This window comes from Lycium barbarum, chromosome 11 (assembly GCF_019175385.1).
Source record: "Lycium barbarum isolate Lr01 chromosome 11, ASM1917538v2, whole genome shotgun sequence".
Lineage (NCBI taxonomy): Eukaryota > Viridiplantae > Streptophyta > Magnoliopsida > Solanales > Solanaceae > Lycium > Lycium barbarum.
Genome location: NC_083347.1, coordinates 6287166 through 6301734, shown reverse-complemented (window position 1 = coordinate 6301734; position 14569 = coordinate 6287166). Strand labels below are relative to the sequence as shown.

Sequence of the window (14569 nt, the reverse complement as noted above, 5' to 3'; positions counted from 1 at the left end):
GTATATTTTCAACCAAAAATCTAAAAGGCACAAGTGTAGACTACAATATTTTTTTTGCACCCCACCCCGCACCCCCCGCACCCCAAAAATCTAAAAGGCACAAGTTGACTTTTTTTCCACCCCGCACCCTCCCCCTACGCCCCCTCCCCTCCCAGCTAAAAAAACCCAAAAAAAACGTCAAAACTTTTTTTTTCAAAAATATTATTTTTTTTGCGTCGGGGGGGGGGGTAGGGGTGCGGGGTGGGATGCAAAAAAAAAATGTCAACTTTTTTTTCAAAAAAAAAAAAAAAAAATTCACCGGGGGAGGGGGGGTCGGGGGGAGGGGGTCGGGGGGGTCGGGGGGTAAGGGGGTGGGGGCACTTGGGTTATCTGGTCAATTAGTTTAATTAATTTTATAAGCCAACCAATAAAAATATGCCACGTGTTTGACTAGAATATTCTGTTAGCAATAGGGGTATTTTAGACCCAATAGGTGGATTATAAGGGTATTTGAGGGCTGAAAGGTGGATGGAGGGTATTTTTGCTCCATTTTCAATACTTCGAGGTATTTTAGGCCCTTTTCCGTATTACATAATATAAATTGGAACAGAGAAATTATAGCATTCAATAATTTAGATTTTCTTCTGGAATTCTCAAAATCAAAATAAGAATCTTTTCCCCCTCTCTCTCTCTCTCTTCACATATACATATAGCCATAAACTAAGATGGCTGCAGCACAATTGAGTGTAAACGGAGCTCTAAAAATGGCGAGTAATTCTCAAGCATACTTAGAAGGTGACAAAGTCAAAGAAACCAAATCCTTAATCGCCGAGCTTTGCCGTCATTTCTATAACCAGGGTTGGGTTTCCGGCACCGGTGGCAGCATCACCATTAAAGTTCATGATGATTCAGTTCCCAAATCTCAACAACTTATCGTTATGTCCCCTTCCGGTAATTACCCGTTTAACGATCTAGCCCAACTCTTTATCTTTCGTTTTTTTTTGAATTAATGGTCAAAAACACAACTGTTACTTTTTTCGCGAGTTTCACACAGCTGTTCCTTTTCATACTTGAACTATAACCATGTATCTTTAGAACCCATTTATGATCGTACCCAAGTTTTTATCTTTTGCTTTTTCTCGTTTGTTTGAGTTTTTTTTTTTTTTTGTTAGAAAAAAAATAAGAAAATCGAATTGAAGAAGAAAGGTTTTTGACATGATATCACTGTCCTTAAAGAGATATAGCTCGTATATTTTTTAGGGGCTTACAAGTAATTCCCTTCAGGATAAAATTATTTTTCTTAAGCTACTTAAGTACTTTACGAGAGTCCTTATATTTATAGAACTTAGGAGATTGACTTTTCATAATAGAGCCCGTTTGGATTGGCTTATAAGTTGCTTATAAGCTGTTTTCAGTTTTTTTGAGTGTTTGGCTGGCCAGCTTAAAGTCATTTTGTGCTTAAAATAAGCTCAAAAAAATAATTGGGCCCATTTGACTTAACTTATCTAAAGCAGCTTATGCTGAAAACAGCTTATAAGCCAAAAAAAAATAAGTTAGACTACCCCAACTTATTTTTTTTAGCTTATAAGCTGTTTGCAGCTTATAGGCATAAGCCCATCCAAACAGCCTCATAGTCATGTTCTTTAAATCGCAAGGGTAGCTCTTGGTTGAGCATGGGGCTTTCAAAATGGAGGTCTCAGGTTCAAAACCCCCTACCTACGAAAGTAAGGGATTTGTCTTCTGGGTCGAGCTCGTCGCACATGGCTTTTGTGGTGCGGGTTATCTCTCTTGTGTTGCAGGCTATTGCACAGGAGCGAGATTTACCCTGTGCGCACCCAAAGGGTAGCGGTTGCGGGTTCATTTGTCATCAAAAAAACAATAATTAATAATAGTCATGTTATTTCACGAACAGATGCGTCTGTTCAATTTAAGACCTCCAAATATTACAAATAATTCTAACATTTTTCTTCATGGGTTTTTGTTAGGGGTGCAAAAGGAAAGGATGGTGGAAGAGGACATGTATATTATGGCATCAGATGGGTCTATTTTATCTGCGCCGTTGGCTAAACCTACCCCTCATAAACCTCCCAAGTGTTCTGATTGTGCTCCTCTTTTTATGAAGGTATAAAGGTTTCTATAATCTTGATGAAATCCTTGTTACTGTAGTAATGTGAATTGAACTTTTTACCAATTTGAAAAGTTGGAACTAAAGGTATAGTTGAAAGTTGAATTGTTGATTTTGATTAAACTTCAGAAGACTGAAGAGTAATTGAAGTTGGCACTTATTTGCAGCATTAAAGAGGAAAAAAGCTGTTATTTTTATCATGGGATAATCGTTTTGCAGTCATGCCTATTTGAAATACTGGAATTGATTGCAGTGTTGTCTCTAGTCATTTGTTTTCCTCGGTCAGCACAAAGAACTTAGCATATTTTATTTCTTTCGGGTTCGCCCCATTAATGGCCAGGATTGTTCTACTCCATTTCCTCTGGGATGACGATTGTGATATCATATTAGCTGATCTATACTTGAATTCTCTTCGTTATTTTTGATTGAATAATTCTACTTTGCAGGATTGTAAGTTTCTTCATTTTTCCTTTTCCTCAGGCATATCAGATGCGTAATGCTGGTGCCGTTATCCACAGTCATGGAATGGAATCCTGCCTTGTAACAATGCTCAATCCACTAGCAAAAGAATTTCGGGTAAATATGTTACAAACTTTTGTGGAACTTAACACCATCTTGGTGTGATTCTTGATATATCCTTTTGATTCATCAAAAAAAAAAAAAGAAAAAAAAAAAAAAAAAGGGAACTCGGTAATGCTGGAGTTCCAAACATTCAATACAGTTTGTATAATGCTGACTAATGATATTTTGGCTCTATGTCTGGAAGTCTGAATTTTCTTTGAAATAAGGATACTTGTTCTTTTCCTAACATTATATGTGGTGTAATCCTAATGCTTGTTCCTTTTGCCTCTAACTCTATAGGCCAGACTTTTTCGAAATATTTATTTATGTAGTTACTTAATGTAGCCGGCCCAACTAGTTTGGGATAGAGGCATAGTTGATTGATCTCGTGATAGAATTTGCATTTGAAACTTTCTTTATTACCAATGTATAAAGTTGCTATTGTCTCTATCTCCTCTACCTAATTTTTCTAGCCCAGTTGATAGAATTTTAAAAGACACTGATTCTGCATTATAAATTACTGAAACCTATTGTTATTTTTCATCTCATTCACTATTCATTGTTGCTTTGATTGACAGATAACTCATATGGAAATGATAAAAGGAATTCAAGGGCATGGTTACTATGACGAACTTGTGGTTCCTATCATAGAGAACACAGCATATGAGAATGAACTCACAGAATCTCTTACTGAAGCTGTATGCCTCTCCCTCTTTTAAAAGTCACACTTTTCCTCTGTGTATCTGCACTTCTTTAGGTTTTTAGTTCTGCTAAGTCATTAGTTTTTAGATGGTTTTACTGGAACTTCTATAAGTACGTCAACTTCATTCCTGTTTTTGTTTGGCTATGATCATCAAACATCATGGCTAACAGTTTCTCGCTTGCAAATTTAGAAAATACATTGTTATCGCTATCACTCATTCAATTGCCAAATATTATCATCACAAAATCTGGTTGCTGTATGGGTCCCACAGGTGCCTAGTGGTCAATGAAGTGGGAGGAGAACCATGAGGTCTCAGGTTCAAATTCCTGCGGAGACAAAAACACTAGCTGATTTCTTTCCATTTGTCTATGCCTTGGTGGATAGAGTTACCTGGGTACCTGTTGCGGTGGGAGGTAGCAGGTATCCCGTGGAATTAGTCGAGATGTGCCCAAGCAGGCCTGTACACCACGTTTAGATCTGACCGCTGTCTGCAATTCCTCTTCACTGCTGAATTTCTTACAATACATGGAAGAAAGTAGACCGGTTTGTTTAATAAACTTTTCTTAAATCATTGATTGCACTAGATACCCTGTTCCTATAGGAAGAGGAAAAATCATAGAATAGTTCTTCTCATTTAAAGAGCAGTTCTAACAACACGTGGAAGAAAATTTTCTAGGTTCCTTTGTACATTTTTATTTTGGGCTCAGGGGTAGGCCATTAAGGGAAGCGGCTGGCTGATATTTTAACTTTAACAAGTTATGTCAAGCTATTAAGATTCACTGCAGAATATACTCTACCCTAAAAGATAGGAAAAAGTCATAGGTTCCTTTTTCTTCCCTTCATCTTTGCAAGCCAACGGTGGATAAGCAGTGGGAACACTTTCAGCAGATGATGCTTGTACTTAATACTAGATTAATCTTTTATCTGCTCTTAACAAGTTCCTTTTTTTAGATTACATGCTATTTTAACTGTATGACTGCCTGACTGGTAACTGAAGTGTAAATTTCTTGTTTTGGTAAGAAAATATAGACTAAACTAATTACACGGGTAAAGAGATGTTTACCTTACACGACGAGCTCAGACTTATTAGCTTCTGCCCTTGAGATGCTACCACCACTTTGGGTTAGTAGGAGCAACCTTGATCTAGTTTCACATTCCTGGTTTTCAATGGATATTCAAGATTTTCTCTTTATTAGCTTAAGTTGCGTATCTATAAGTCAACCAGTTTCTGTCCTAACATTGATCTGGCATTGTGCTTTCATATCGTTGCCATACAGGTTCAATTACTAACCAACAAGAAAGGGCTTTAGTAACAATTATTTTGAGAGTTGAAGTGTTATCATTTGTAGTAAAAAGAATTAGTCCACGCCCTCCTTTTGAAGTTCAAAACATAGTTCAAAATGTATGCTACTCAGCTTCCTTAACTATCACAAGATTGTCCGGGGTTCACTACAGCAGTCTAGAAGTAAACAATTAGCCTATATTACATACAAAAATACACTAGACACGTGTGAAGCTGGGAGCAAGAAAAGTAAAGAACTGCTTCCACGCGGATTAAGTAAACTGGAGGAGAGATGCAAGTCAGCCCCGCCCCCGCCCCCCTGCCACTCCCCACTCTCTCTGTATCTCGTGGATGAGTGGGAGGTTATGCAGGAGCTCTCAATCTTCATTAGTATAGAAAATGAAAATATGTTTAGCTGTATATATGGTTTTCCTTAAAATGATAAAAGCTAGTATTAGTTTGCCCCTAAACAGTTCTATTATTACTCACTCAGTTATCTAACCAAATTTGACTAGCCCAGGGTTTAAGAGTAAACTTTTAGGTTGTATTTTAAGCAGGGAGTAGGATAGAAAATTCTTGCTGGTAGGTTGACAGTCAGCTTAAAAATTGTCAAACTACGATGAATCATCTGACTGAATATAGATAGCTGCCTCCAACTAGTTTGGAATTGTCCCGTAGTTCGTTATGGTATTGTTTACATTAGCTTAACTGTTGGAAGGGAATTATCTACCATTTAAGGATAGGGTCCAGTTTTTTGGGATGGAAGCATGGAAAAAATTCGAGGTGCCTGGTACCTGTGCTGGTGGAGGCAGAAGCTACCCGATGGGATAGTTGAGGTGCGCACACACTAGGGCACCACCATTATCATTAAAAGAGGAACACTTCTTATAATATCCTGAAGACTATAAGAAGTGCGCACACACTAGGACATACACTTATACATATTTTGAAGACTAACCAGGTTAGGCATCCAATAATATCCACTGACTGTCTCATAATTTGAACACTGCATATAATGCTGCCCTTCGGTTTAGGATGATATCTTGATATATCTGCAAAAGAAGGTCTTTATGTGGTTCATTCATATTTGGATACATCTGTTTTTGGTCTGACTAGCATGTAAGATTTTTTCCATTACAAATTTGATAGATGCCTGGTCCGATTAGTCACCTTTGGAAGAAGACTTTGCTAAAGATTTTCAGTCTTTATCTACTGATGGTTCTCTCTATTGGGTGACACATCTCTATGAAAGTATTGAACTTTTTTCCATGTTGAACAGATCAAAGCTTACCCGAAAACAACGGCTGTGCTGGTCCGCAACCATGGTATATACGTATGGGGAGATTCTTGGATAAGCGCTAAAACGCAGGTTTGTGTCATGAATTATATCAGTCCAGTACTTCTAATTGTGCTTAGTAAATACTACTTTTCTCCTAATTTTGTGGCATTACTTCCCTTTTTTGTCTGTCCCAAAAGGGATGTCACCTATCTATATGTAGAAATAATTCAACTTTAAAATTCCCAGTTTACCCTTAATGGGATTATTTGTAGTCACGCAAATGTCTTAAGGCTTGTTTTTGACAACAAATTTCAAAAGTCTTCCTTTCTTATTAAACTCCGTGCCCAGTTAAACAGTGCCACATAAATTGGGTCGGAGGAAGTAATAGTTATGTTGCTTCTAGTGTAGTTATGCCACTTCGCAAAATTCATTGACTGAGTACACACTATCCTTTGTTTTGTTTGAGAAGAAGGGTTTGATGTGGTTAGGTAGAAAATTAGTTCTAATAAGATTTAACTTGTGTTAGTAAGTTAAGGATAACCTCTGAAGGAGTTTCTATGTACATCTTATAATCTATTTAAGAATTTACATATGGAAACAGTCCGCAGATCAGTAAGTTTGATGTATCTAAGATTTATGTTTCATTTGGAACTCTTCTAATTGACATGCTATTTTCCAGTCTGAGTGCTACCACTACCTCTTTGATGCTGCAATTAAACTTCATCACTTAGGAATCGACTGGACAACACCAGCTCATGGTCCTATTCAGAATGCCACAATATCTGCAAAAGCAGGTGCTCCAAATGGAACTATTGAGCCATCAAGGGTAAGCACTCGAACATTTAGAACATTCTCTAACTTTCTTGAAATCTAAAGATTTACATTTATGTGCCCTAGTTTTCCATTGAGTTCTTGTAGCTGTCTGCATTATGATTATGATATTTATACCTTCTTGCAGCGGTGCATCGTTTTGGATATTGAAGGAACAACTACCCCAATATCATTTGTGACCGATGTTCTGTTCCCTTATGCACGTAATAATGTTGGGAGACATTTGGATGCAACATATGACTCAGCAGAAACTCAAAAGGATATTAAGTTATTACGCGCTCAAGTAAGTAAACATACTAAGAAAGTAGCTTTTAGAAAAAGGTCTTCAAAAGAGTAGAGCCTTTTTCTTGGAAAAATTTGTGGTGAGATGTTATTATGTCGTAATGGTGGTTTACATGTCTGTTTTGGAGAACAATAGTCATTTTTTTCTTGTTTCCCTTGGCATGTTAATGCACTAACTAAAAGTGTCCACCTTTGGCATTTAAGCGTCATATGTGTTAAAGTAAAAAGACCATCACTACAATTCTTCCTGGCAATGCTGATCTTTAAGGAATATTTTCTGCTTCAGTTACCTCATTTGCCTACTTGTATATCCTCTTCTCTTTTCTTATTGGGATCGGTTGGTTATGCGGTCTCATGAATGTCATGTTAGATATTATTATACACCCTCTACAATTTATATCAGTACCACTTATTTGAATTTTCTAATAGCAAGATAGAAATTCTTTTCGTAAACAATTTAGCATATTATGTCTTGACCTTTGCACACACATCACGCACGCTTCCATTCGGATTTTTGTCATTTGTCTATGTTCACAATGCTTTCCCTTTCTCTGAAACCAGTGTTAAGTGAATGCTTGAAAGGACAATAAGAAAAACAAATATATCAGATAGGGGTCATTTTGTTTGTGTCCATTAAGACGCAACATGCTCTACTTTCCTCTCCTTACTAGGACATGACTCAGTGTTTCTCACTTTCTGAAACTATCTGCTTTAAGATTTAAAAAGTATAAAACAGACAGATACTTTCTGCCCCATTTTTTTTTTTAATCTTACCTCCTTTGTTATCTTCTTTCAGGTGCAACAAGATCTGGAAAATGGTGTTGCAGGTGCTGTGTGTATCCCATCTGATGATGCTGGGAAAACAGAGGTAATTGCAGCTTTGGTCGCTAATGTTGAGGCAATGATTAAAGCTGACCGCAAGATTACTGCCTTGAAAGAGTTACAGGTGAGAACAGTTGGGATAAAATTTCACATAGGCCCCTCAAATAGGATATAAATGTTACTATATGGTTTCATCTAATCCGTGCTTTACTTCCAATTCTAACACTCAGGGACATATATGGCAAACTGGATTCCAGAACAATGAGTTACAGGGACTTGTTTTTGATGATGTGCCTGCTGCTCTTGAGAAATGGACTGCTTTAGGCATCAAGGTTTCTTCTCTCCCTTGTTTCCGTACACTGCATTCCTCATTTTAGTAAGCTCTAGTTGTATCCAAATTTTATTGCAAATGAAAACAATTATGATCATCAAAACAATAGCTCTATTTCTTCTTCTTCATTATCATAATGAAGTAATGGCGAAGTCTATAAGCCCCATCTACTAGTCAGATTAACTAGTTTTTTTCACTCAGGTGTACATATACTCAAGCGGCAGCAGATTGGCACAGAGGCTTTTGTTTGGTCACACAAAACATGGAGACCTGAGAAAATATCTCTATGGATTTTTCGATACAACAGTGGGGTAAATTTCTACCTTTCAGTGTGTGTTCATATTTTCGCCCTTTTTGTCATTTGAAGTAATTCATCTTTATCCTCTTCTGTTGTAGCAACAAGAGAGAAACTAAAAGTTATGCAGAAATCACAGCGTCGTTGGGGGTAGATAATCCATCAGAGATTTTGTTTGTGACAGATGTCTATCAAGAAGCGGCGGCTGCAAAGGCAGCAGGTAATGTCCTGCTCATTTTGCATGAAAACAACTCTATATTTGAAATTGTTAGCTTTCGCACTCTTCCGTGAACCAAATATAGCTGGAAAAGTAGATTGGGTAGAGGGGCGTGCTCATTATCCACCGAGTTTTGAAATGTCCCAATGGGCTTGGAAGATTTAGTAGCCTGGCGAACAATTGTTTTTGCCAATTTAGGGTGTTAGACTGTTAGTACATTCTTTGCTGGTCCGATTACTTCTTTCAATCCCAAAAACTAGGAGTTCGTCTAGAAAGATTTGTATGGCTGGAGCCTCTGAGATGTCACTTACACCAAAAGTTATACTTCACAAAATAAAAAAATTGTGCATATGCTTCTGTGACATTGCTGCCCTTTTTCCTCCTTCAGGTTTGGAAGTGATAATCTCTATCAGACCAGGAAATGGACCGCTTCCAGATAATCATGGTTTCAGGACAGTCAGATCATTTTCGGAGATCTAAAGATGGAATGTGTCATTCTGTATGGTGTAACATTAACGTAATAAATGAAAGTTGGGCATAGGTCCATTGCTTCTCTAGTGAAAAGAAGTAGAGCTGATCGAGTCATACTGCAGCTATTATCTTCTTTTTGTGCGTTGAGACTTAGGATTAGTGTGGACTAGTCTCCTTTTCCCGGTTGTTGAGATTGTATTAAGTTATCTTATGAGAACAGTTACAGGAGATTGATGTTTTTATAGTTCCATTTTCAAAGTTATGGCTGGAATGGGGCCTCTCCCGTTTCTTCTCAAGGAGGTAGCTTGCATGTTTTTCCGTAACTCAATCTACAATAAGGTGTAAATCGATTTCTCAACAGTCCCTGTACACCCAGCTCGTCGGTCCACTCTAAAGAATTCATGATTTATATATGTTTCAGGCCAAGAGGGGAGAGCACACCAAGTGATCTTATTTTGTTTTTTGTAGCTCAACCCTTTTTCCTTAGTGTCAGAGGTCAATTGTTGTTCCTTTCTGGATAAAAAAAGTGTTTTTCGAGATAAGAACTCTTCATGGTTTGTTCTGGAAAAAATAATGCACGTAATTTTGATAAGATATGAATTTTATTTAAATGGAGGAGCCTTTGAGGTAAAGCAATTTATAATCTTGTTTTTGGATCTTTGCTGATGATGAAAAGTGAGAAAAAGAAAATAGAAGGCAAAGGAATCCTAAGTATATAAATAACAAGGGGGGAGAGAGATTGGAAAAAAAAAAAGGTGAAAAGAAATTGCAACATCTTGTGTGGTACAAAAAGTGGACAAAATAACAGTCTTTATCTAATATTATTATCCTTTCATTTTGTCTAGTTTTTCATCATCATCAGCTCCACTTATTTTTCTCCATTTCCCCTCTCGTTGTGTGTCGCCATTCCCTAATAGCTGGTAATTTATAAGTCAACAGACAGCACCTTATCAATGAAAATTTTATTTTTATGTGGCAAAAAGAAAAGAACTTAAGCTATATACATATAGTATAAAATTAATTTACACTATCACTGAATTTATCACAGGTTTGTTAGCTATCAGATTATCAAGTGATGCTTAGGAAGAGATTTACTCATATAACTAAGTATATATGCTTATACATCCCGTCGCTTAATGGGTTTCTTCAATATTCCCAAAGTGCACAAACTAATTACTTATACTGTCTCATGTATTTTCATTTTTAATCTGTCATAAAAAGAATGTTATCTTCTTATATTTAAAAATAATTTAATTTTAAAATTCTCATTTTACTCTTAATGAGATAATATATAGCCATATAATATAACTTGTTTAGACCATAAAAATAAAAAATCTTTCTTTTTCCTTAAACTTTGTTATTGAGATAAAGTTAGTATTTCATATCTTTCCATTACTGATGGATCTCGGAACCATCAACATATCACATTAAAGAATTCGCTTTAGTAAAGAAATAGTACCTCTTATTTTCCTTTTAAAATTCATTCTTCAATATAAACATAGAACTTATTCAATCTTAGTATATCTAGGATCTAGAAAGCTACTAGTCCTAGGAACACTATTTTGAGAAGGGTGTGGGATAAAAACTCTTTATGTTATTTTCAAGTCAGAAATTTTTGCCAATAGAAGGTAAAGGGATAAGGATCCCAAGAAAATGACATGGTGAAAATCTTTTGGAACACTAAAAATGAAGATATCTAAAGCAAAGTGGGGGCCATTATGTCCATAATTGATACTTAATGGCTGAATGTGACTCAAGAAACCAATCATCTCAGCAAAAAAGATTCTCCTAATATCTTATTGATTTGATTAGTCCATCTTAGGAATAACTCTGCGGACCTTACTGAAACACTCCACAATTGAGGGGTCTGATCTCATCCCATCAAAAAAACTACTGTGTCCTTTTCTTTGTTTCTTTTTAGAGAAGCACAAGCAATTAGTAATGCAATTCCTTAGGCAGTGAATGCAACTAATCTTGACTTGCTTTTTTTCTTTGTTCTTTTATGTCTGATATTCAAAACTCACTAACTCGACTAATTCGAATCTGTATTGCGTAGAGATTATCACAAGTTTCTCCATTTGCAAAGCTCCAATCAATATGTGAACTTTATTCAGTCACATTAAAGTTGTTGAACTTACTGACTAACAACAGTAAAGTCAGAGAACTATTTTTTATCACATTAAAGTAAATTTTACCCACTCTAATAGCATAATCATAGAACTACCCTTTGTCCTATTAAAGTAATTGAATTTTACTTACTATAATAGTAAACTCACTGAATTTTACCCAATATAGCGGCAAAACCTATTTGTTAAGGTGACTTTACTATTTAATTAGTTTAATGTAACCAAAAAAAAATTATTAGTTGATTGTTATAGTGAAGAAAGTTTTATTACTTTAATATGGCAAAAATAATATTTACAACCTTATTATTACAATGGATAAAGTTGAGAGCATGACACCCATCGTGGTGCTTTGCTTCTCATTTTCACTCTTTGGCTATATCCGTTTATGCTGAAAAAACCCTTTTCTTGACTTCTCATTCTCATGTTCTCTTACCCTCTCAACTCCCCAAAATCCCACATTCTTAAAAGATATGGTGCATGATGACTTTGATCAGTGAATCCAAGTATCTTAAATCCATTAAAATTGACTCATTAACGCTCTTTTTTCCTCAGTGTGTTGTGTGAATATATGCTGATAAGATAGTGCAGAATGTGAATTTGATCCTGCCATTATGCGCTTTTTATATAGTAATCACTTATCACTTATTCTCACTGTTTGTATTTATATTGGCAAAAGAATATGAATTTGATCCCCCCACCAGTACTAGCATATATTTACTTTGAGAGAGACACTAGTTGTTATTATTCCAATTACAGTACATACGGAATTCTAAATTCTATTCTGCTATATTCTTAAATGATGGCACCCTTTGCAATTGTTCTTCTTCCACTGTAAAAGACTAAAAGTCGTAAGAAGTCCACTTCTTTCATTCCATTTTCCCCCACAAAGAAATTGAATCTTATTTCATGCAACACTAAAAAATGTTAAAAGAAACAGGAACAAAAACTCACTTGCAATTTGTGTTGCTTGGACTTTCCAAATAATGAATCCGTGTCGGATCAATCAAAAATTCACTACTTTTGGACAACATTTTTTATGAGTCCGAGCGGCATAGCTTGTATTAGCCCTAAGCTCAACTGCTAAAGTATGGTTTCGGTTTGATCTTTTAGGATCGTTTTGTCCCCTTGAACTTAACCCAAAAGAAATTCCAACAATCTAATTTTTGAATCCGCTTTATGACCCCAACTTTTCCATTTGCCTAAACCACGCTGCAGAACGAATCTCTTTGAATTTAACCGCCAGTCATGGGCGCGTAGATGGCCTAAATGCAAACGGCAACGAACGTCACGATAAGTGATGGTTGAAACTCAACTCTCGTAATGCCATGGCTCTACCCTTAGCATGTTTGGGCTTCTTTACCTTTGCGCCTAGGCGCTCCGACTGTGACCTAGGTGAGGTGGGACTATTCGGTCTGCGGCTAATCAGTGACGGAGCCAAAAATTTTATTAAGGAGATTTAAAAATTTAAAAAAAAAAAAAAAAAAGTAGCCAAGAGAATTCAGGCACCTATTGTATATAGGCAAAAGTTAATTCTAACCTTGTTTATAAAGTGTAATTTCTCCACAACCCATTTAAAGTACCCTAGCTCATTCAGACCAGAAAATTGCCTGATTCTAAGTCTGGGTTATTCCCGATTTGCTTGTCGTTACTAGAGGAATCTTTGAAAGTAAACTCTTTGGGGCACGATAGTCAAAAAGGAAAAAAGTAAAAGTAAACTAGCAAAAGCATGAAATTCAGAAACTGAATGAAGAAGGAGAATGAAACAAAGTTGTTTATTGTACTCTTTTTTTTTTTTTAAATCTCTTTTCTTGAAACAATGGATGAAGGGAGATCAAATTATACAATTGAAACAAAGATCTCTACCTTACCTTTTTTTCTCTCTTCAAATTACCTGAAAAAGCTCCTCCTCCAACACAGCACAAATCAACATAACATCAATTCCATTATAACCATAACAATTCACCTTCACCAATTCAACCCCATAATAATAATGATAATAACTCTCAATTCGATCCAGAAACTCTCGGTGAACTCACAGGAAACAAAGGCAATAGCTGTGGCTCATTATCTCTTGGTGTTCTCCTTGGTGAAGGATGCAAATAAAACTTCTTCTCAGCAATAGCTTTATCTTCTTCACTAACATTATTCGTCGTTAAAGGCGAAGAAGACTTACTAAACGTGTCTTCATTTAACGGCGTAACTGGACTTAAAGCAAGTGACGGAAAATCAAGAATGCTTGGTGACAAAATCTCTGGCTTGTTTCTTGGAGAAAAACTAGAACTTGAATTATGAGCATGAATTCCAGGTATTAATGGACTAATCCTGAGCCCATTTTTTAAACTGTTTCTTCTTTCATACAGTTTAAAACCTGGTTTTTTTGGGGCTGTTCGGACAGGTGGAATTGAACTTTTTGTTGAATTTGAGTTTGAAGATGAGGATAGATCTGACACGGATGCTTGTTTTGCTGTTTCTGAGGATCCAGTTAACATTTGAACAACTTGTTTGAAGGAGTTAGTGTCAGCTTGAACAAAGGTTGTTGGATATGGGTTAGTTGTTTCAGATCTAGTTGAAATTGTTTTGGGAGTTAATGGTGGTGTTGGATTTTGGATAACTGATCCATTGCTGTTGTTGCTTGTTGGACTTGTACCATTATTGCTTCTTGGTGAGTTTATGGTTGATGGATGGTTCTCTCTATCCTGAATTCTTGAAGTCATTTCCATTGAAGAAGAGTTTTTGGAGAAAGCAAAGTTGTTTGAGTGAAAAACAAGGCTATGGTGAGAAAGAATGAAAAGGATTACTAGTAATTTGCTTTTGTTTTTGTGACTTTGTATGTACTAGCATTTGTTGAAAGTGCACCTATTTGTGCCTTCAAGTCTTTCTTTTTTCTCTTTAGACTAATTTTCTTTCCTCAACAATAAAAGACACTTTCTCTCTCTCTTGTTATATTGTGTTTGATTTATGGTTAGAGTGGGTGATCCCCGAGACATATGTGATGGAATGAATAAAACTTCTTTCACTTTTAATTAAATATCTCCGGTCGAATCTTAAAAATACATTTTTTTTTTGGTATAATGTGTCTTTTCTTTTAATGGGTCTTACAAGACATTAATTAGAATTACTCAAAACCCTAAAGCAGATACCAAACACTAGTGGTGGATTTAGAGTACAACCTATAGCATGAGAGTTCAAAAGCTTTATCTCATATCTTGTATGTACAATAAGAAATCTACTAAGTATTTAACATATTTATATATGAACGAAGCAA

The 14569-nt window shown here is 36.1% G+C and overlaps 2 protein-coding genes across 2 annotated transcripts; one reads left to right on the top strand and one right to left on the bottom strand.

Annotated features, from left to right (window-relative positions):
* The first annotated feature begins 608 nt into the window (after positions 1-608).
* LOC132617135 (probable bifunctional methylthioribulose-1-phosphate dehydratase/enolase-phosphatase E1 1) lies at positions 609-9406 on the top strand. The gene is made up of 12 exons (XM_060332062.1): positions 609-930; positions 1965-2101; positions 2585-2680; positions 3244-3363; positions 5930-6019; positions 6609-6755; positions 6888-7043; positions 7839-7988; positions 8095-8196; positions 8397-8506; positions 8592-8710; positions 9096-9406. Exons 1-12 carry the CDS (start codon positions 705-707, stop codon positions 9185-9187), a joined length of 1545 nt encoding a protein of 514 aa, XP_060188045.1. The 5' UTR covers positions 609-704; the 3' UTR covers positions 9188-9406.
* A 3656-nt stretch (positions 9407-13062) lies between these two features.
* On the bottom strand, positions 13063-14270 carry LOC132618525 (VQ motif-containing protein 4-like). Its single transcript, XM_060333557.1, has one exon. It carries the CDS (start codon positions 14022-14024, stop codon positions 13308-13310), a length of 717 nt encoding a protein of 238 aa, XP_060189540.1. The 5' UTR covers positions 14025-14270; the 3' UTR covers positions 13063-13307.
* Between the last annotated feature and the right edge of the window lie 299 nt (positions 14271-14569).